The sequence below is a fragment of the Mandrillus leucophaeus genome, unplaced genomic scaffold, assembly GCF_000951045.1.
Source record: "Mandrillus leucophaeus isolate KB7577 unplaced genomic scaffold, Mleu.le_1.0 Scaffold326, whole genome shotgun sequence".
Lineage (NCBI taxonomy): Eukaryota > Metazoa > Chordata > Mammalia > Primates > Cercopithecidae > Mandrillus > Mandrillus leucophaeus.
The window spans coordinates 476763-500928 of NW_012103432.1; the positions used below are offsets into that span (position 1 = coordinate 476763).

Consider the following 24166-nt stretch of genomic DNA (forward strand, 5'->3'; position numbering starts at 1 on the left):
GCAAACACCAAAACTGTCTCATGCATCTCAGAGACAAAATGACCTTTCTATCTTCCCCAACCAGCACCAGAATAGGTTACCCTACAAAGATATTTAGAAAGAGCCCAGGCACCTGAAAGACTGACCAGCCCCTTGTAGTCTATTTCTGTCCTGGATGGGTATTTCCTCATCATAGGTCCTGTTCTAGCGGTTGCTGACTTGAAAATTCCGTGAATTTTAATTTTAATTCCATATGCTCTAAGAAAGCTCTCTTTTCCTCCTTTGTCCTCGTGTCCTGTATTCTATTTCTGATCTGACTGTAAGAAGGTTTGTAGTTCTCTTGAAATATACCTTCGCTAGTAACACAGTTGGCCCCACAGTTGGCCTCACAAAAACCACGCCTTGAAAACTGGTCATTCAGCCCTTGTTCCAGGCCTGGCCCAGGATCCATCCACATCACCTATCTTCTGATACTTGGACAATTTCTGGCTACTGGCCATTGGTCTGTAGAGATGAGACCCTGCAGGTCTCTCCTCAAAACGTTCTTATCTTCTCTTCTCTGAATCTCCATGTCCTTTTTTTCTCTCTACTAACATGCTACTGTCTTATATCATCTTATTACAGCTTATTATATAGATGTCTGAACTCCTCAGCTAAATAAATGATAAACTTCTTAAGGGCAAGAACTATGTCTATACAGGTACAGCATTCTCAAAGCCCTAAAGCTATACCCTTAGCAAAAACTTGGTCTTGATGCAAATTATCCTTTCATAGAATTTAGAAGCTGATAGCCTGTGGACTTGATTCGGTGTGCTCAGCATATAAAAAAATAGACCAAGTTGCAACCTGCAAATAACTTGACAGGAATCTCCTTGTGGTGATGTTGTCCCTCTTCTTGCCTTTATCTCTGCCCTTTACTTAAACTGTAAATCAGGTGCAATTGTCAGATACTGAAGTGGTGAATGAAAAGGGAATCCTCCCACCATTCTGACCTGGCCTACAGGGTCAGCCCTCATCTCTTTGGTCCCCTCTCATGCCCCTCTTCCCCACCCCCACAGTTCCCCAATTCCATTCTGGACATTTTTCAGAAAGGAACAAAGCATCCAGTTCATTCTGGACTTTGTTCAGGTCCTCAACTGTGTCAGGGTTGCTCACTATACGGTGAACCTGTATAGTATGTTGGGTCTCCTTGCAAGGGCCTCCCAAGCTTCTCTATACCTTCTCTTTAATGATGCTGATGAGAATAATTATGACTTTAATAATCACTAACATTAAATGCTCAGGAACATATTAACTCATTTAATCATCATCAGTATCTTGTGAGGTAGGTGCCTCATCATTTCTATTTTACAAATGAGGAAGTCAAGTCTCAGAGATATTGACTACCATGATGAAATTACCATCACTGTATGAGGGCCAGATTTCTCACCCAGTCTGGTCCCAGAGTTTATGTTCTTAACCAATACATCACTCTGCCTCTTGTAAAACTCACCATGTTTGTAATCAGTTATTTAAGGGCTAAGTATTCCACTAGGCAGCAAGCTCTATAAAACAGAGATGAATCTGTCTTGTTCAACATTGTATTTCTAAAGCTGAACCCAGGACTTAGCTTGTAGAAAGCACTAAAGAAGCACAAGTCAAATGAATGAATTAAACAGCCATTTGGCTAGCCCCCCTTGGAGTCCTAAAAGAGAACTATTTATCCTCTCTAAATAAAAAATATTTAATCAAAAAGTATCAGAATCACAGTAATATTTATTATAAAGCTTCCCTTTCTGCAACTCAGTCTTAGCCAAACAAACCCAAGCATTCAAAACTAGAAAGGGTGCAATCTGGAAATCAGTAAACCCAAAAACTCTTGGAAGAAAGAAAGCGCAGGTAGGTGCAAAGGCTTGGACTGTCCAGGGATCCAACTATAAGACACCAGCCCCACTCAGGCCCTCACTTGCCATCCTCCAGGCTGACTCACCCCTTTCGCAGGTTCTTCCCCAGTATCCGGTGCCGGTGCAGTCACAGATGAAGCGGTTCCAGCCGTCCTTGCACACAGCATTGTTCTTGCAGGGGTAGCTGTCACACTGCTTGGCGCTCATCCGTGAACAGGAGGACTTGACACCCGCAGCGTTCTGCATCTCTGCCAGCTGTCGAATGTTCTTGCTGCGCCCATCAATGAACAGGTCGCGAATGCAGCCCACGTAACCATAGTTGAGCATGGCAGTCCACAGCTCGGTGGGGAGAATAAGGCCAGCACGGTTCTCTGGCAGCCCTCCCAGGTACATGTCTCCTTCCAGGTCCAGGATCTCGCTCTCCCCACTGGCGGTGAATGGCGTGCGTCTGCTGTTCACTGATATAGTACCTGGGGTGGGAAGACAGATCTCAGGTGAGTCTGCCAGTTGCTTAACCAAATGAAAGAAGCCTAACAGGTGAGTGCTGAGACCAGCCATTGGCTGGCCAGGAGAGAACAATGCAAGCAAGAAAACTGGATGTTACAAGACAATGGAAAAGACAATGTAGGCCGCTTTGTTCCAATCTCTGCCAGGTAAGTCAACCTGGTGCTTAGGAAGACCCAGGAAAATCTCAGTAACCTGACATCTAGTGTATCTTTTCTCTACTTAACCCTCTTGCCTGAGACCATACAGGTTGAGAGCAGCACAGTTCCTGCCTGTAGTTAAATTCCAGCTCTAACATGTATGAGCTGTATAACCTTGAAGAAGTGACTTCACCTTCCTGTGCCTCAGTTTCCTCATTTGTAAAATGGGAAAATAACTGTTCCTACCTCATAGGTTGATGTGATTAAATGAGCAAATATATGCAAAGTACTTTTAAGAGTGACTGAGACAGAATGAGGCCTCTGTATGTTTGCCTGGGTTTTCTTCAAGGGCTCACCAACCCCCAAAAGATGGAACTTCCTCTTCTGTCTCTCCCTCCATGCACTGGTACTCTCTAGATTGGGCATTCACTACCAACCCTGCCAGTGAATATTTTGAGCATTCCCTGTCATACATTTTAACTGAAACATTATTCCTTATTTAATCATTTAATAAAGGTGTATGGAAGACCTATTCTGTCTCTGGTATAGTTCTAGGCACTGAGATGAACTTGATAGGCATGTCTCTCCTCTCATTGAGCAGATGTTCCAGAACAGAGGGACAGAAAATAAATGATATGGTTTGGCTGTGTTCCCACCCAAATCTCATTTTGAATTGTGGTTCCCATAATCCCTGCACATTGTGGGACAGACCTGGTGGGAAGCGAATTGAATCATGGGGACAGTTACCTCCATGCTGTTCTCATGATAATGAGTGAGTTCTCACAAGATCTGATGGCTTTATAAGTATCTGGCATTTCTCTGGCTGGCACTGCACTTCTCTCTCTCCTGCTGCCATGTGAAGAAGGACGTGTTTGCTTCTCCTTCCACCATGATTGTAAATGTACTGAGGCCTCCCCAGCCATGCTGAACAGTGATTCAATTAAACATCTTTCCTTTATAAATTATCCAGTCTTGGGTATGTCTTTATTAGCAGCATGAGAATGGACTAATACAATAAGTAACCTAATAAATGAAATAAATTAGCTAAGGGCAGGTGCTAGGAAAAGAATAAAATGGGTGGTGTGCTAGCTACTCACGTATTCTACTTTAAAATGTAGAGTCACTGAAGGTCTCTCTAGGCAGGTAAAAGTTAAGCTGAAACCAGAATGTTGAGAAGGATGCAGCCATGCAAAGTCCAGGAGAGAGAGCATGCCAGGCAGAGGGGATGGAACCTACAAAGGCCCTGAGGTAGGAAGTAGTGTGGCTAGAACAGAGAAGGCAAGAGGAGGTGAGCAGGAGATCAAGTCAGAGATAAGCAGACCCGGAAAGGGGATGGAGTTTGGACAGCATTGAATGAGATTGTAGAAGATGAAACTCCACAAGCTAACCTGGGACCTTGAGAACTGGGATTCTAGTCCTAAATGTCTTTATGACCCTAGGCCAGTCCCTGAACCACTTTATGGCTCAATTTCCCAAACTAGAAAATTAAGGAAATGGACTAGGTGATATCTAAACATCCTGTCAGAAATTTAAAAATAGGTATTTATTATTCTTGATGTGCTTTATTGGTACCAAGATAAATGGGTCGTGCCATCCATCAGTCACCTTCACCTCTGTCTGATTCTCAGTTTCTTTAGCTATGAAGGGTATATAACCTGAAGGGCTGTGAAAATCAAATGACATCAAGAATAAAACATATACACTTTAAAGTGCAAAGTCGGCTGGACGCAGTGGCTCACACCTGTAATCCCAGCACTTTGGGAGGCCGAGGAGGGCAGATCACTTGAGGTCAGGAGTTCAAGACCAACCTGGCCAACATGGTGAAACCCCGTGTCTACTAAAAATACAAAAATTAACCAGTTGTGGTGGCAGGCACCTGTAATCCCAGCTACTCGAGAGGCTGAGGCAGGAGAATTCCTTGGACCTGGGAGGCGGGGATTGCAGAGAGCTGAGATCGTGCCCCTGTACTCCAATCTGGGTGGCGAGCGAGACTAGCACTCAAAAAATTTAATTAATTAATTAAAGTTAAAAAAAATAAATAAAGTACAAAGTCAACACAAGAATAGAAACATAGAAAGGATATTAAGGGGAATTTAACAATCTGCTTCCCTACTCCCTCCTAGAAGTTTTCTCCTAGACAAATACGCTTCGCTTTTTGTTTTTTAATCTTTCAAACACATATAACAACAATAATGTCCTGGCCACCATTTTAACTATTTTAGGTGCATTTTTGGACTTGATCCTCAAAACAATCTTGGGAGGTAGGAGTTATTATTTTCTCTATCTTACAAAGGGGGAAGTTGAGGTCTGTATCTCTTACTATTTTCTCTGTTGCATAGTTTTCTATCTTTACCCCTCACATGTCCACAGGGCTAATCTGATCACCAACTAAAACGGGGGGACATCTATTGCCAAGTAAAGACAATACTAGAATCAATTTAAATTTTAGAGCCTTAAAGACAACCTGAGGAAAATCTGTCCTCTGAATGTGTGACCACAACAGTTTTGAATGCACTTAACAAGTTCTAAGACTCACTTGCCCAGGTGAGGAGTGATTATAAAAGTTTTTCTAGATCACTGTTAGTCATATTATTCTTCAAGATTAGCAGGGAAGGAGGTACCACATTTAGATACACTTGTTTTTATAACTACCCCTTAGTATAGATTTATAATCTAAAACAAGTTACCAGAAAACATTCTCATAAAAAAATGAAAGTTTAACAGATTGTATTAAAATTTTAGATTATACTGCTTTCATGGGACAATTGTTTGTTTACTCAGTACATTTTTATAGGCTTTGATCAAATTCATCAGTAGTTCAAAAAATTGGCTAGGCCGGGCGCAGTGGCTCACGCCTGTAATCCCAGCACTTTGGGAGGCCAAGGTGGGTGGATCACCTGAGGTCAGGAGTTCGAGATCAGCCTGGCCAACGTGGTGAAACCCTGTCTCTACTAAATATACAAAAATTAGCCAGGCGTGGTGGAAGGTGCCTGTAATCCCAGCTACTTGGGAGGTAAGGCAGGAGAATCACTTGAACCTGGAAGGTAGTGTCTGCAGTGAGCCGAGACTGCTCCATTGTACTCCAGCCTGGGCAGCAAGTGAGAAACTCTGTCTCAAAAAAAAAAAACGAATTAGCCAGTGCTTTAGCTCCCAGGTATGAAATTTAAGACTTCTGAAATTCAAACATATTTGTTGAAGTTGGGTCTACCAGTGGTTCAAACAACAAAAATTGTTCCACTACTTGCAAAAAATATATTGTATTAGGAGCAGACAGAAATGAACATATGGCAATTTTGTGTGTTTTAGCCTACCTGTGACACAGGTAGGTAACTTTTATGCTGTGCCAAGGTCTAGGTTAGTCAGACACAAAACCCGTCCACCATGACCTAACCTCAGAGATCCCAAACACATGCTCTTAAAAACCAACAGCAATGTTTTGTTTATAATTCTGGAACAGCTTTCTGACTCTGCCCTTGCTGTCATTTTACTGAAAAACAGAGAAAGAGAAAGAAAAGAAGAAGAAGGATGGGGAGTGTGGCGGGATTTAGCCTCCAAAGAAATTAATTTTGGGGGTGTTTTTCTGTGTAAAAAGAACACTATTCATTCTTGCTTAATGAGCACATTTAATTTGAAGGCTCTTGGTTCTGATCAGATTTCAGACAACCAATAAAGATTTCTATGGGGCAATAAAATAGCCAGGGCTGCAATCTGCCATCCGTCTGCCCTCTGCAAAGAATTCATCCAGCTCTTCCTAAGGGCAATGTTGCTATCTCTGCCATCAGCCTAGCTTTGGAATTATGCAGAAAAGTCAACCCACCAAAGCTCAGTCACTCCCAGTTTCAGCCTTTTGGGGAACTTATTGCTCTCTCTTACTGGCCAAATGTACCTAGAAAGAAAATACCCAAATAAAGACTTTTTAATGTTCATCAGGAGAGTGAATCTCTATAAATATGGCACATGAAGCCAAGACCCTTCTTGAACACATCCTACCTAAATGGAGAACCAGGAAATGAGTCTGAAATGCTAATGCTCTAATTACTGCTCTTGGGAAAATGCCCTTTCCGATAGCACAGAATGTGACCTTCATTGCCACATGGTCCAGAGAAAGCTAGGCAGACTATCCAGGCATTCAAAAATCCCTGACTATTTTGCCCCACCCCTACCCCCACTTTGTTACTATTCCATAGTAGCTATGTACTGCCTGGGGCTAGCTTGTTTGATCTGCAGCTGCAGAAATGAAGCCATTTAAACAAAATGTAAAAGGTTATGAAGAGGAAGAGAGTTAGTGAGGTCTGAACAAAGAGTGAAATATAGGCTTTTACACCAAAGGAAGGCTTTAAATTGAATGTATCTTCAGGAAAAATCAATTTGCCTTTTCCTTTCTTGTCATAATTTCTCCGTGCAACATGACTCTTGCCAATTATTGAAGGGTGTGTTGTTGCATAAACTCTTGCACAGTGAAGTTTATCCTACAGAATAATCACATAATGATGTCACAATCGGTTTCCATGGTGATGAGGAAAAAGAGAAGCAAAGAATGGGGGAATGGGGGCAGATCACACCAGTGACATGAGAGTTGCTCTGGTAGCACTGGAAATGCTACTTGTAAAACCATCCTTAGCTCCAGGATCATAGAGCTATCACTGAGACAATTGTGCAGTGAGTGACAAGAGAGAGAAGTGGAGAATGTGAGCCATCTATGAGACAGGTATCTTTTCAGAAACATAATTTTACAACAGCCATTAAAGAGAGTAGCAAAAGAATCAACAAGCATGCAAAAGCGAAAATTAAGAAATATAAAGCCAAAAAACAAACTGAGAAGCTACAGCTTTTGTCTAGTTTCAGTCACACATCCTGCCTCTTCCTACCTGATCTGCCATCTCGCTGAATGTCCACATGGTACCATTCCCCATCATTGGCTTTCTTCTGAGTGGCTTTCACTTTGATGGTGCCAGAGCCCATGTCAAGCAGCAAGTACAGGTTGCCATCAAGGAGTTCCACAGCAAAGAAGTCTACTTTTGTGTTCTTTTGGCTCCGAGCATCCTTCCTCTCTTGGGGTTTTCCATGAGTGAAGAGGATCAGGCCATTGGGCTCAGTGGTACGGAAGTCAAAGGAGATGGAGCCCATACGCTTAGTGTTCCACTTGGGCAAGCTGATGTAAGCCTCTGGGGTCTCGAAGTTGATGGGGTCTAGTGTGGCCACATTCTCACACTTAAATACTACTTCGCCATAGATTTTCATCTTGGTGTCCCCAATTCGGGCCAGGCGAGACAGCTCCAGACGGATGTCATTATTCTTATAAACAACCTGTCAAAAGCCAAACAAAAGTGCCATGTGAATCAATCTTGCAAACAGTATCTATCCATCACTCACTGGGCACCTGGAAAAATGACCCAAGAAGAAGCTTCAGGACATAGTTCAAAACAACATGAGAAACAATGAGACACAGGAATCAAAAAAGTATCTGAAGAAACATCTGATGTGCACACAAGCTCTAAAAAAAGCCTCTATATTTCTACAGAATTTCTCTTGTCTCCTGGCCAATTTCTTGTGTTGTCAGAAAGTTATACAACATAAGCTTGCAAATAAAAATCAAGAGAGATTGAGTTGCATGGATTCACATACCTCATACAAAGTGATTTACTGAAGCATCCTTAGTAAAACACCAGAAACAACCTAAATGACCATCAACAGCAGACGGCACAGCTTTATAATGGAATATTAGGCAGGCCTTGCAAACAAGGTATTGCTTTTGGTTTTGATGTGGAAGCTCTCCAAGTCACATTGTTAAGTGGAATTGTCAAGGAACAGGATGGAGGGTGCATTATGCTATTATTGTGTAAAAGTGTGGGGGTGTGGGAGCATTATATGTATATATGCTCCAGTAAGCATAAAGTCTCTTTGTAACTATAAAATTGTCATTGGGGAGTATATTTGTGGGATTAATATTCTGGAATGGGAGGGTGATTTACTTTTCACTGTGCCCTCTTATAGTGTTAGACTTTTTTTCAACCATGTGGATGTGTTACTTTAAAGAAAAGATTAAGTGTTAAAAGCTGGTGGGGACAGAGGTCTGTTTTTGTTTTTATTTTTTCCACATTGCATGTGCCCTCTGTATAGTGGTAGAATGAGACACCCTGAAGCCCTATTTCAGTCAGTCAGTCAGCCAGGGACATTGATTTAGTTGAGAGTCTGATTTTACAAAGAATACGGAACCAGATACTAATTCACCTTGTAAGGAGGTCCAGCAGAGCTTTCTGCCTCCGTGCCCTACCCAAGGTTAGTGTACACTGCTGCAAAGCCATGGCCACTGTCCTGCAGAGTGGGTAGGTAGGTGGAGAAAGTGAGGATGGCAGTTTAAAAAAATCTGTTATGACTGTCTAACAGCCTCTACGGAAAACAGTGTGGAAATTTCTTAAAGAACTAAAAGTAGAACTACCATTTGATCCAGCAATCCCACTACTGGGTACCTACCCAGAGAAAAAGAAGTCATTATACGAAAAAGATACTTGCACACGCATGTTTATAGCAGCACAATTTGCAATTGCAAAATCATGGAACCAACCCAAATGCTCAGCAATCAACAAGTGGATAAAGAAACTGTGATATATATATATATACATACATATATATGTATATATATGCGTGTGTATATATGTGTGTGTATATATATACACACACACACAGACACACACATATATGACTACTACTCAGCCATAAAAAGGAATGAATTAATTGCGTTTGCAGTGACCTGGATAAGACTGGAAACTATTATTCTAAGCGAAGTAACTCAGGAATGGAAAACCAAACATCGTATGATCTCACTGATATGTGGGAGCTAAGCTATGAAGACGCAAAGGCATAAGAATGATACATGGACTTTGGGGACTTGAGGGAAAAGGTGCGATGAGGGTGAGGAATAAAAGACTACAAATAGGGTGCAGTATATACTGCTTGGGTGATGACTGCACCAAAATCTCACAAATAACCACTTAAGAACTTGCTCATGTAACCAAACACCACCTGAACCCCAATAATCTATGAAAAAAAAGTCTGTTATGATTTTCTAAACCGGGTACAATCCATCTAAAAGCAGAAATTAATCTTTCTCCCTGAAATTAGAATTTCACAAAAGTTTTACTCTTATTTGAACTGAAATTTGATATAGTACCCTAGAATGGTTTTTGGTGCTCTGATTTCTAAGCAATGTCATATCCATAAAAGCTTAATAAGCAGAAAACAATGGAAGGGAAATAGACAAGGATCTGAATATTGAGCATATCAACTACTTTGCTATTTTCTTTATATTAGCTTATTCAAATTCTAAGTCAGGACCCAGATTTAGGTTTGAATTCCACATTTACTACTTACAAGCTATGTGACTTTGGCAAAGTAAATTTTCTGCGTCTGTTTCCTCTCCTGAAATTGGGAATATAGGAATAAACAAACTATTTTGTAATAATAAAATGATTTAAAACATTTAAAGCACTTAGGAATGGGATATCATCAGGGCACAAAAGTCACAGCTATTTGGAGCGTTACTGTTAATCTCATTTCGTTCTTTCCACAGCCCTGAAAAGGTTATATTATCATCTCCAAAACAACAATGGCTAATTTCTAAAATAAGCCTCATCTGTCCATATCTGTGAGAGAAAGTTAATTGGATGGGTCATTCCAGCACATATCATATAATCCCTCACATCCAAGTTTAGAATTAGTTCCCATCTCCCATCAGCAGGAGAGAATCAAGCAAAGCGGTTTGCATTCTAATGGGTATTGTAAGAGTGATATATAACCATGATGAAGCATTGAAAATGACTCGCTATTATGTAACCTTGACCATGGACCTAACCATAGTCAATAACATTGAAAATAATGATACTAACCCTTATTCAGCACCTACTACCAGGCACTGTAGTAAGGATTTAACACCTCTCCATCCCATTAGATACAGACAACACCCATTTGAGATACCTGTAATCATTCCCTTATTTTACAGATGCAGAAGAAAACGAACACAGAGAGTAGTTAGGGAACCAGCCCACAGGCACACAGCTGATAAGTGGCAGAGCAGGACTCGAACCTAGGCATTTGAGCCCCAGGGTCCACGTGCTCTGAACCAGGCCCCACTAGCAGCACCTGTGAGGCTTATCTTTAACATTACATGGAAAGTCATGCATGCTCAATTTCACAATTCAAAAGCGGAATGTTTCATTTTAGCTAAACTGGGCTGACCATGTGCAAAGGGAAATATTGCAGGATCCTCAGGCAATCACTCAAGTGAGTAAACCAGAAAAGAAATCATAAAAGTTTAATGAACGTCAGCTTCTCCTTTCTAACCCTTGCTATTATACCTCAGCGTGTGAGATCTCTTTGTCATAAACAAACTTTGGCTTTTTCTGCATTTGGGTTAAATGCCTATGACTAGAGTTCCTAGTAAAGGTTAATTATTAATGTATAACAATAGGTCATCCCAAAGGGACAGAAGGAGGCTTGGCCCCATGGAACAATACACAGAAAGAGAGATCAGGCATTCCTACAGGAGGCTGGCGACAGAATAAAAAGGAGGAAAAAAAAAGGCTTTTAACAACATACAAGAGCAGTGAAGAGGAACTCTTCTGCAAGAAGGGTACCTGACTGAGACTGGGAGGGAAGGTGGATAGCTGGAATGAAGATTTCTGAAGAGATAGGTAAGAGAATCAAGGGCCAGAAACTGGCCAGACAGAGATAACCAGACTTCTCTCAAAGGCTCTTTGAAGGTGAGTGCTCTATCTACTCCATGGCCCTGAAATTATCTGTCTATTTATACGGAATTTTCACTGTTGTGAATAAAAAGCCAACATCACTCTCACTGACAGCTGAATAACCCTTCTGAGTCCCATTTTATTTATTCCAAAGGTAAGAGCCTAGATATCTATTCTACAAACTGTCCCTCTTTCCTACCCCACAGGGCTGTTGTCAAGATCAAACGGGATGTTAGACATAGTAGGACACGACAATTCTAAACTGGTACACAAAACTAGGAAGAAATAATCCTATATCTTCATCACCCGTGGTGTTGAGTTTCTGTTGGAAATGGACAGGGTCCTGAACTGAGATTCTGTGAAGGTTTTTCTACCAAGAGGAAAAAGGACAGGAGGGTAAGGGACTTGTAGCCCAGTGATGCTCAACTGGGACTCTCCATTGTTAATATCTTCACCTTCCCCACCTGCTCTGTGCAGAACCACAGCCACAGCCATGCAGAAGTGTACTGGCACCTTGGGTCAGCATGGAGGCAGGAAACCCTGCTGGACCCCCTTACAAGGCAAATTAGTGTCTGGTACAATGTTGTCTGTAAAATCAGACTGTCAACTAAATGAATGTCCCCAAATGGCTGGGCTGAACTAGGAAGAGATGTGGCATCAAGTGACAGAAAGCAGCCTTGGCTGACAAGTTGCCTCGGCGAGGAGAAATTAAAGACAAAGTAGAAATGACTCCCTATGGGGGAAGATGTCACACAGGCTGGGAGGTACAGAAACAGAGTCACAAGCAGTGACAAGCTGGTCTTACTATCCCACCCATGGGCTTGTAAAGACTACTGTTTGGACACATAACTCATGCTTAGGAGACCAGACAGTAAAACAGCTGAGGAAAGAATCTCAGAGTTAAGACAAAGCCTCTCAGGAAAAAAAAATATACTTGTATTCCTCCATGATCTTTAATACAGAGACATACAGGAACAATACCAGCAGTAAGACAAGCTGACAGCCGGAACAATGTAACAAAAATTGAGAGTCTACCATGTGCCAGGTACTTTGTAAACACTGTTTTATATCATATACAATAAGCAAATGAAATAGGTAGCATTAGCCCCATTTTACAGACATGGGACTCAGCAGGGATACATACTTGCCCAAGATCATGTAGGCTATTAAATGCATAAACAGGACTTGAGCCCTTATCTCTCTGACTGCACTGGGGTAAGGATATGCTCCAGAGAGGGCAATTTCTAGGCCCTCCTGTAGCCCATGCCTACACACAAAGCAGAAACCCCTTAGTCATGCACAAAAACCACACCCAAGTCCATCTTGCTGTGCAAAGCCCTTCACCTCCTGTACAATCCATTTCTAATGGATGTCTATACCTCCCCACTTAGGGATCACCTCAAAGGCTCCCGTATGAACCCAGGTGTTATTGCTTCTGTATTTTTGTTTATTGGGTTTCCTAGGCTGCAGTACCTTTCTCTTCTCTCCAGCCTCTCTAAATGATGCCTCTTCACCAAGATTTTCAAATCCATTTGAGAATTTCCCGGGCTACTCTGGTACTTGGTGATCCCACAATCTGATAAATCAGAATCCTTTTATTACCTACCAATGAGGAAGCTGTCTGCCCTATTGCCCAACCCACTTGACTGGAAAAAGAGAGAGTATTCTAACCCTACATGATGCACTTATTACTTCAAATTCTTCCAAGGTATTTGAGTTAGAAGGCAGGTGTATGAGAATAAACTAAGAATTAGAGATAGTCCCCACTCAGAGAAATATTTTCTTCTCTCCCTCTGCCATCTTATCCCAAGCCACTCTGTTCTCACCTTTCTGAGAATGTGTTTCCACATGTTCTATTGTAAATGCCCCATCCCTATGCACTCCAGCAAGGGAACTAGAAAGAATGAGGGGATGTAGGCATGTGCCCTGGAGTACCCAGACGGCTTCTTGGCAGTATTTCTCCCGCCAAGGAATAGGAGGTTTACCACCTGGTCTTTCTTTTCTCTTGTTTTTAAAGTATCTGCATAGAAGACAACTTCAATAAAAAACACCAGGTCAGCGGATAAGACCATGCCATTCACAGGTTTGTGACTTGAGGCCTGAGCACCGATGATCCACTCCACATCAGTGGAGAAGGTTTGAAAGTAAGGACGCTGGGGACATTTTCTGAAGTTGGAGAAATGGAATGGTGGAGAAGCCAGTATTGGGGTACTTGTGAGTGGAGCAGAGTTGGCAACAAATCTCAATAAAGCTTTTCCACTGTACACCTAACTGCAAAGTAGTTTACTCACAACAAGCAAAAAATAAAGATATACTTATCTCCCTCCCAAATTGAATCCTTTGACAATAGAAAATAATGAAATGAACTTTTTCTCTTCAGCTTCCAGGATGATACAGCTTCTATATAAAACTTTTGGGCTAATCTTATTATTGTGTAACGTTCCTACTCAGGGTAAAATAATGACTAAGAAGTGTTGTGAAAGAATCTTGCTTCTGGGGTCCCTATGGAATCACACATCCCACTGTCTCTGCCCCACTTCCCTTCTTTCCCTCAGGCAGCCAATGACTTGGGCCTGCTGTGATTTCTCCCTCCTCTAAACTGTCCACTCCATTCCCTGTCACTTAAAACTCTCAACTTTGTTATCTTTGTATAGCACAAGTCTGGTCTTTTCAATAGATTTCAAACACCTTATGAATAAGAAATATTAATTACACCTTTTAAAATCTGAAATTGCTCCTAACTATATAGGTGCTTACCAAATGTTCATATCTTTATTAAATTAGATGTTAGATTGAAGTAGCAGTACAGTGCCATGGTTAAGATCATGACCTTTGGAGGCACCCTAACTAGAGTTTGGACACCTTACCGTGTTACGTTGGGCATGATATTTAACTTGTCTCAGCCTATGTTCTTCTACTGTAGAATGTAGATAATATCTTACTTCATAGGATTGTAAGAAATAAAGGAGATGATGGTCCCACATATAAAAGAACTTTACATAGTTTCTGACTCTTGATAAGCACTCAGTAAGTGCTAGTGATCACCATTAATTTTGTTATTTACTGAGAAAAGCCAGAATAAACCAACAGACAGTATAGCATGGAGTTATTAAGAAGGAAAGATTCAGGCTGGGCAAAGGGGCTTTTGCCTGTAATCCCAGCACTTTGGGAGGCCGAGTCAGGTGGATCACTTGAGGCCAGGAGTTCAAGACCAGCCTGGCCAACATGATGAAACCCCATCTCTACTAAAAATATAGAAATTAGCAGGTGTGGTGGGGTATGCCTGTAATCCAAGCTACTTGGGAGCCTGCAGTGGGAGAATCGCTTGAACTCTGGAGATGGAGGTTGCAGTGAGCTGAGATCGTACCACTACACTCCAGCCTGGGTGACAGAGTGAGACAAAAAAAAGAAGAAAAAGAAAGATTGTCACTGAGGATAATTTCTAAGCCAATTGTCAAGCCTAAGAGGCAGGGCTACAACAAAAGAAAAACTCTGGATTTAATAAACTATAAAATCATAGCTTTATACATTTATTTATAGGTCATATATTATTTATTTATGAACTTCATATATGTATTTATAAATTATATATATTTATTTATAAATTGTATATACTTAATTGCCTAATGTGACATTTATGAGATGTACACACAGCAAACACTTGCTCAGATTTAGATTCATATTCATGAACATCAATTTTTATCACAGGATGCCATTGATCAAACTCCGACAGTGAAGTCCAAGCACAAATGTGGCAGCAGATGGTCCTCTTAGATCCCAAAGTCAGAAGAACCTAATATCTGGCATGAACAGAGCCACATCTGCATCTCTGGTCTTGCTAGGGGTCGGCAAACTAACTCCACCTGCTGAGATACAGCTGACACCCAACCTGGGGCTCAAAGTCCCAAATGCTGCATCGGATGGATGCCACCATTTTCATGCTTTGTATTTTGTTAACAGTGGTCAGGATCTGCCAAAGATAAAAGACTAAGCACCAGAAATAGAAAACTGGAACTGAGGTTCAGACTTGCAAGGCAGGAGCCAGAAAATGTCCAAGTTCTAGAGCTCAAAATAAAGGTTAAAAAAACTCCAGATAAAGTTGAAACCAATAGTACAATGTTGACAGTTAATTAAATTTTTAAAATTCTGTGTAATCCAACACTCTATGGGTCAAACGAAGCATATCTGAAAGCTAGATTTCACCAGATGGGGCCATCCTCTCTGATCTATGGCCCTATTTGTAAGAGAGAGGCCAGGAAAAGATAAAAGGGACATATGGCAAGCTGGAGTAGAAGAAAAGATCCAGGAAACTGATGTTGAAGTAGCAAAATCCTTAGTCCATACCTCATTCTGAAAAAAGCCATTCAGTCATCTAGGCATGCAGGCAGGCCAGCCAGAAAAAGAGAGACAGCTGTAAGCCAGTCAGTTACTCTGCCCTCATGAATCACAGAGCCATGAGTGCCAGCCCAAGAGCCCCACTGATAATGCGAGTCATTACTACTGGTGCTCAAGTTAAGCGTAGGCTTTAACGAGTATTTACTTGATGGATTCTTTGTGAAAGGAAAATGATCATATAGGTTTATGCCCAGTTACAGATGGGAACAGTAAGAAGTTAAGCAAGATTTCCGACCCTTTGCCTTATTGAATGCTCCATACCTGTTCAGAGTAGAGGTCTCAATTTTATTCTTCTCAAGAAGAACTTTCTTAGGACTTTTATTCCACTTAAACAGTTGATCAGGAACAGGCTGCAATGTATTTGTGTATCTCAGAGAAAAAGTTTCCAGGCTGGGCACAGCGGCTCACGCCTGTAATCCCAACACTTTGGGAGGCCAAGGCAGGTAGATCATGAGGTCAGGAGTTCACGACCAGCCTGGCCAAGATGGTGAAACCTGGTCTCTACTAAAAATACAAAAATTAGCCAGGCGTGATGGTAATCACCTGTAATCCCAGCTACTCGAGAGGCTGAGGCAGGAGAATCGCTTGAACCCGGGTGGCAGAGATCATGCCACTGCATTCCAGCCTGGGCAACAGAGTGAGACTCCACCTCAAAAAAAAATAAATAAATAAAAAATAAAAAGAAAGAGAAAAAGTTTCCAGTCAATCAAGTTTCTGGAGCATTAAGGATACTATAAAGGCTCAGTCTATCACAGTCTATCACAGGCTTGCTGTTTCAGGCTTTATCATCTTCACAGAGTCTACTAAGCTTCTACTAAGTTAATAAATAATAACTTGACATAGACAGACCCAGGCAGAGACATAAGATATGAACTGGCAAGTATAGGCCATAGTTCTCCAAGCCAGAACTAGTCAATGGGTAGTTTCTAAGTTTCTAGTTGCCAGTTAATCTTTTCACACACAACTGGATAGCAGCTCTCCCATTTCTTCGAGCCATGTCGGCAAATAAGTGCCTCTACCCTCCTTTCCCAGCAGATGGCATTCATCATCAATCGATGTATTTATATCCTACTCCCACTCAACCCAGATGAAGCCTCAGAATCCTCTCAAGCTAGTGCTCCCAGAAGTTAACTACCAGTCACTGAGAGCCAGAAATTGAGATGAACCTATTCTCCACCTTTCTTATCCTCTAATGCAAAAGCCAAGTTAATATGAATTGATTAGCTATACTAGAATATTAGAAACAAAAGCCCATGTAAATGTACTAAATAACCACTGTATCTTTAGCGCTAGACCATGGAGGATAGACCTTGAGACATAATTGCTGCCACCAACATGCACAGAGAAAGTTGAAGGATACTTAAGGAGGGAACATTTTTTCATATCAAAATTGGAGTGAGATATACTTGTCATGTCAATTAATGTACAAGAACCTATGACCATAAACTTGATTGAAATTGTAGTTCTGTACCCTCTGGTTGTCAGGGATGGCACTGTTTTGATTCTCTAAACTAAGCATCATAAACACATGGGTTGTGTGTTTCTGAAATGGTAACCAATGCATTCCCTGTATTTAGCAAAGTGTATGGCACATAGTAGAAGCTCAATATATACACACTCTCATTTCCTGCATTTTCTTAGGTACTAAACAGACCTACCCAGAGAATGCCTACATTTCCTTCTGTCTTAGAATATTTGATGAGGGCACCAACTCCACTAGAGTAAAAGTTACATGTCACAAAGCAGAGGAACTAAGATCAGATGAATAGGTGGTACCTGATTATGAAAAGCTCTAAAAATATATACATTATGCAATTAGGGGGAAAAGGTAACAGACTAGAAAGGAAGCCTTAAGCTGTTTGATTAAAAAGATGACAAAATTTAAAACATACCTTGCTGAACCACTAGGAAACTACTGTTATTTTTATTCCAAGGACTAGAAATGACTCTAATTGTCTCACTGTTAACATGTCTGGGAATAACATGTCATTCTCTGCTTCAAATTGTTCAGTGGTTCTTTATCAACTTCAGAATTAAATGCAAACTTTGAAGCATTATATAAAAACCTCTTCCTGATCTAGTCCTCACTTCACTGTTACCAGCCTTGACAAAAGTTCAGCAGGTCCTCCAATTTATCATTCCAGGGATAAGCCTTGCCTGGATTCTCTACCTGGATAACTACTATTTGTCACTTGAGGCACAGTTTAGGCATCACCTCTTTTGAGAAGCCCTTCTCCAATATTTCTACCCACTCCACTCCCACCCAAAGCTGATTTCTTCCTCTCTGCCCCCATGGCTTCATGTTCTAACTGCTATCATTGTATTTATCATATTGTGCTGGAATTGTCTGTTTCCTCCAGTAGACCAGGAGCCTCTCAAGGGGAGAAAACTATGCCTTTTCTCTCTGTATCTCTCAATACCTGACACAAAGTATGTGCTTACAGGAGGCGGTGGAAAAATGGGAAGAATAATAGCAAGGAAAATCACAAGGGCTACTTCCTGATGCCTTTAAGTCGATGAAGACTATAACGCAGAAAGAAGCCTCTATATCTATTCTGCCTGAAAATAAGTAATAAGATGAAAAGGCAGAAAGCTAAAGTATTACAAATGGATAAAAGGCATTTGATGGAACCACTGAATATTTAGTAGAGTTTTCCCCAGCATGCATGTGTAGAAAATGCGCTTTTATTTTTAAGGCAATCTATATGGAAAGTTCTGCAACCCAGAGTGGCAGCTATCATTAGAGTATATGTCTCAGCAGAATACTAACAGAAGAAGTAAAAGCTCAATCACAAACTCCAGTAAGGTCCTCTAAGAGATTGGCTGACAAAGTTCGGTGCCAACACTACCTCCCACTCTGAGGCATGCTAAGGGGCTACTGGACACCTCTAATATGACAATGTAGCTTTGACTTGTCATAGAAAACACATGGATGTTTTGAGACAGTACCTCAGAGTCTTCATCCTCTGTACTTAGAGTCAAAGAGCAAGAATGAATCTCCAACAATGAGGCCTTTGGCCACAACTAGCAGCTTCTGGCTGTTAGCAGCTACTCTGAAAGAAAATAGTTGACAATAGGCATGCCAAACAGCTTTTGTAGAAAAAGCTAATATGAGAGTCTCAAAGACAAAAGAGTCATAGAAATTACTGTAAAAAGATTCAATGAAACACAACCTTTAAGAAGTCTAGCATAGTTGGTTGGAAACAACAGTAGCACATGAGGCAAGCAGGTATTGTAAGCAATCCAGGTGACAGAAGCAGTTAGTTCAGAACCATGTGTAAGACGGGTTCCATAAAGAGGCGCAGGCCAATAGGTAAGTTCCAGGAGAACTCTTTTAAGTGCCCATAGGGGCAATCTCTTATAATGTCAAGCCCACTAATTTATACAAAATACACGTGGACCAGTGCTATATGGCTTCCTGATGGCTGAGCAACCTCCAAAGGAGATCTGCCCATCAGGAGCAATTACAAAGTATTTCTTGCCTGGCCTGTGAAGCAGTTCTGCTTCTAGCCTAATGAAGGCTTTAATCAGATGGCTTTTCAAAGTGGTCCAAAGAGTCCCTCTGCAATCAGCAAAAGAGGTAGAGAAAGTGATAGGAAGAATATACCAGGCTGGCAGGTAGCTGATAACAGAATGATTTCCAACCTGGTACAGAAGGCAGCAAATAAGAGTTGGGTTCAAACTGACAATAACATAGATAGAAATGCTAGGACTCGAATTAATTTTCTTCCGAAAAAGGTTTCTTTACACTTTGTTAGCTTAAAAGTAGTCATGCAACAAAAGGTCCCCTCCTTTCTTGGGACTCCCTTTCAAGGTGATGGTATATAAACCCTAATACTTATACCTACGAGTTTGCATTACCTTTAGTAAATCTGCAGAGACCTAGATAACCACTAGATGTCCCTTATGCCATGCAAAATCAACCTGAAATGAATTTCACTACCAGTTACACAAATCACATTTAAAGATAGCTTTTCTAAGCCTTTGATCTTGGGTGCCAACTGTAATTCCTATGATGACTCACTCCTTTGCCTTATTTATATTGTGTCCACTTTGGTAGTATTTCAAAAGTCTTTTATTGTAACACATAAAATTATAGGCAGAGAATAGGAAACTGATGAATTAAATTTCTTTTATATTTATATAAAAGAAGAGGTAGAAATAATAGGGAAATAGGTAGAAAGAAATATTGGAGAAAAGGGACATAGGGTGTCTAAAGAGGTCCCAAATTCATTATCACTTCTAGGAATCAAGTAAGTTTTCATATAAAACCACAAGCTCAGACTAAATTCAGTCTCCATACACTGGGATCTTGTATTCTGAGATTAAATAAAACTAGGTGTGATAAATAATTTTCATTTCACACGTCAAGTATGATCAATCAAAAATGGTTGTCTATGACACTAAGTAGGAAAGACTGTTGTACTGTGATCAACGAGCAATGTCTGCTGTGGGTGTGGGAACTGGGAACAGTGGCTCCCATGATATGCATTTGCAGAACTCGGGTTAACCCCCTAACCCTAAAGGTCCCAGAGTTGGGATGAATGTGGGTGATGGTGATGGTGGTGGTGGTGGTGATGGCAGTAGTAGAAACAGCGATAGCTAATATTAACAGAGAGCTTCCTATGGGTTGGTCATCATTCTTAGTGTTTCACATGTAAAAACTATTTAATCCAAATGTGAAATACATTCAAACCAAGATGTGACACTACCTTTGAGAATAAAAGAAGGGGACACTATTAATAATTCACCTGGACAGGAGATATTACCCAGAACTTTCCAAGGTGACCTGGAATAGATGGCCATCCTATTTGATCCTTACAACCTGAGGCAGAAGAAGCAGCATAAAACATAGTTAACATCAAATATGCTGAGTTGAAGTATATTCTGAGTTGAAGCATATACTCTGAGTTGAAATTCTTGTTCAGTGACTTGTTACTATGTGATCTAGACAGGTTACTTAATCTCTCTGTACCTCAGTTTTTCCATCTTTGAAGTAGGATAACAATAGTACATTTATCTTATAGGGTTGTTGTGAAAATAAGATTAAATATATGTAACATGCTTAGAATATCTCCTGGCACCTTGTATATGTTGGTTACTGTTATCCTTATTTTACAATTAAGAAAACTGGGAATCTGAGATTTTGTTATCTACCTAAGCTCACACAGCTATTAGGTAGTGGAACCAGCATGGAAATAGAGATAAGTCTGGCTTCAGAGCCTATAGGCTCAGCAACTATTACTATCCTGTCTCTACAACAGAAGAGAAACTAAGATTCTTCAAGATCACACTTTTAAGATTCTTTGATCACACTTCTTCAGCTAGCTGGATTATAAAAAATATTACTAGAAAATTTGATCTCTCCTGCCTGTGGCTCAAGATAGCAGATTACACTCAAGTAGGCATGGATGAAGCATGTTTAGGAGCCCCTGCCAAAGCCTTGAGGAAGACTTCTCCAAGGTCCATATCCCCCTTAGATTATATGAAAGAGGTGGAAAAGACATGAAAGAGTCAAGAAATGTCTGCATCCCAATTTTAGGTCCTGAAGTTCCCTAATTCAAACATCAGTGAAGTTCCTGCTCTAACCTTGCATGGAGTGGCCGACTCGAGCTCATAGTGTCCACTGATACTCAGTAATCTCCCAGTGACAACCTAGATCCATTTTGATTCTTCTGATAAGACAGATGGCAAGAGCTACTGCTGGACACAGAAGAGCGAGTGCCAAGCCAACTGTGCACACCTTATTCTACAGATATGGACCACAATCTACCCACAGCAGCCAGATGGTAGAAACTGACTGTCACTGATTCCTTGCCCAGAACTCAGACCAGCTCTTCCGGTTACTCATCAGCTCCTCAATAAGTATTAATTAATGGTTTATTTTCATAATGGGAGTTGGGAATGTTGCCATATGCATCTGTTCAGTGGCATTGGGCTGACCTAAATTAGACCTTTCCTGAAAGCAGCCCCAGGCTTTTTTTCAAAGGACCATCAGTTTGGAAGTCATTTGCTCCTGAAGTATGTCTGTAAGCAAACAATGTTCTTAGAAGATCTACAAAAAGGGAAACATATCTCTGTAGCAGGCTGAATAATGTTCCACAAAGATACCATATCCTAATCCGTGGAACCTGTAAATGTTATCTTATTTGGAAAGGTGTCTTTGCAGATGTGATTAAGTTAGGGATCTTGAGATGAGACTATCATGTATTCTCCAGGTGGGCCCTAAATGCAAGCACTTGAATCCTTGTAAGATGAAAGCAAAGGAAGATCACACATACAGACAGAGAGATAATGTGAATATGGAGGTAGAGATCAAGGGCCACAAGCCAAGGAATATGGGCAGCTATCAGAAATGGGAAGAGTCAAGCAACAGATTCTCACCTTGACCCTTAAGAGGCCCTGTTAACACCTTGATTTTAGTCCAGTGAAACTGATTTATGACCTCTGGAATTATGAGAAAATAAATTACTGTTTTTAAGCTACCAAATTTGTGATAATTTGTTACTGTAACCACAGGAAATTAATACACCCTCCCTCTGCTGCTCATTCCTCAGCTCCTGCTAGACTTTGACTTGCAATAAAAAACACCAGAATAAGGCTTGCATCCTTTGAGGCTTGCGATACATGGACTGGTCAGGTTTATGGAGAAAGAACCAAATAAGAATCGAAAATTCTCTAGAAGTATCAATACTGGTAATCCACTCCTAGGATGCATCCAGTCTCTGGCGTTTAAATTTCCTACTAAACTTAGTTTCCAGGTTTCTGACCCCAAGCTTCATCAAGTACATGCTTATGTAGTACAGAGAAGCTGCCTGACTCTCTCATAAGGCACTGTAACTTGAGTTCAACTCAAAGCAAAAATTAAACATGTGCATTAAACAGAGTATGAAGTATTTGTAATTCATTGTTCTGGAGGCTATCTAATTCTTATGACACAATCTTTTTGCTGAAGAACTTAGAATGATCTGGGGAAGATAGACACATATATCATTATTCAGACACTACTTATTGATCAACTATTATATACAAAGGACCATGCTAGGAAATGTGGAGCCAACAAGCAGAAAAGAGTGATTGGCCCTTCCCAAAAATAATTTACTCTGTTAAAAGAAACAGACATACACACATTTATTCAGTTTTTCAGACACTCATGTATTTATTGAGTGTCATACTCTGTGGAAATACAAAGATTAAAAAATACTGCAAGTAAGCCTTCTTTTAGAAGAAGAGACAGTCAGAAAATCAAAATGAGCAATTTGCATGATAAAGGTTTCTAAAAAGATATTTCTAAATTACCATGAAATCAGGGATGAGCTCTTAATTCAAGCTGTGGGTAGATGGAAGAGGCAATCAGAAAATGTCTTTCAAAGGATGGAGTACTAAGGTGAGATCTGATAAATGAGTGGCATTAGTCAGGTGAAAGAGGAAGGTAAGAGAAATAGCACGGATGGCGAGAAACGAGGGTAAGAAATCTTGGCATATGTGTAGTCTCAAGAGTAATCAATATGACTGAATTGCATGAGTAGAGTGGGAGTGACAGTGGAGTCGAGGCTGAATAATGCCCCCAGAAGACCTCCTGCATCCAGCTGATGTCGAAGTTTTTTTTTTTGTTTTTTTGTTTTTTTTTTTTGAGACTGAGTCTCGCTCTTTCGCCTAGGCTGGAGTGCAGTGGCGCGATCTCCGCTCACTGCAATCTCCGCCTCCCAGGCTCACGCCATTCTCCTGCCTTAGCCTCCCAAGCAGCTGGGACTACAGGCGCCTGCCACCACGCCCAACTAATTTTTTTGTATTTTTAGTAGAGACGGGGTTTCACCGTGTTCGCCAGGATGGTCTCGATCTCCTGACCTCGTGATCCGCCCGCCTCGGCCTCCCAAAGTGCTGGGATTACAGGCGTGAGCCACCGAGCGGCCTCAGAAGTTTTAACTTGATCCTAAAGGCACTAGGAAATCACTCTGGTTCAGAAGAGTGATGAGGTCAGGTTGCTATTATATAAAAGATTAATCTGGTGGCCACATAGGGAATGAACTAAAAGAAAGCCAGAGAAAAACACACACACACACACACACACACACACACACACACACACACACACACACGAAAATCAACTTGAAAAGCTACTGCAATATGACATATATAAGACCAAAAGTATAAAAAGTACTTTGAAAGGAATTATTATTGGCTTGGGGATGATATGTGTGTTTGGGGAGAAATGCATGAAGAAAATAAAAAATAGATGATTAAATTGATAAAACTGGTTCATACCAAATCTTAATCTTAAGTACAAAGCTGAGGACCAGGGCTCTAGAGCAGGTATTTGAGCAGTGGGGAGGAAAACAAACAAACAAACAAACAAACAAAATATATATATATATAACGCCAAAAAATCCAAATAAGAGAAGGTAGCGCCCAGGTCTATGGCAGTAGAGGTAATGATGAAAAAGGAGTGGAATTGTCTAGAAAGAAATATCAGAGATAAAGCTGATAAAGCTTGCTGACTTGTTGGAGACTGTGGGAATGC

At 40.8% G+C, this 24166-nt stretch overlaps 1 protein-coding gene across 1 annotated transcript in view; it reads right to left on the reverse strand.

The window, feature by feature from the left end:
- LOC105545380 (neurexin-3) overlaps positions 1-24166 on the reverse strand; it is a 782882-nt gene that overhangs the window by 280316 nt on the left and 478400 nt on the right. Inside the window, exons 9-10 of the mRNA XM_011988305.1 lie at positions 7375-7813; positions 1949-2332 (exon numbers count right to left, since the gene is read on the reverse strand). Of these exons, the coding sequence (XP_011843695.1) occupies positions 1949-2332; positions 7375-7813 (823 nt within the window). The remainder of the gene's footprint in view (positions 1-1948; positions 2333-7374; positions 7814-24166) is intronic.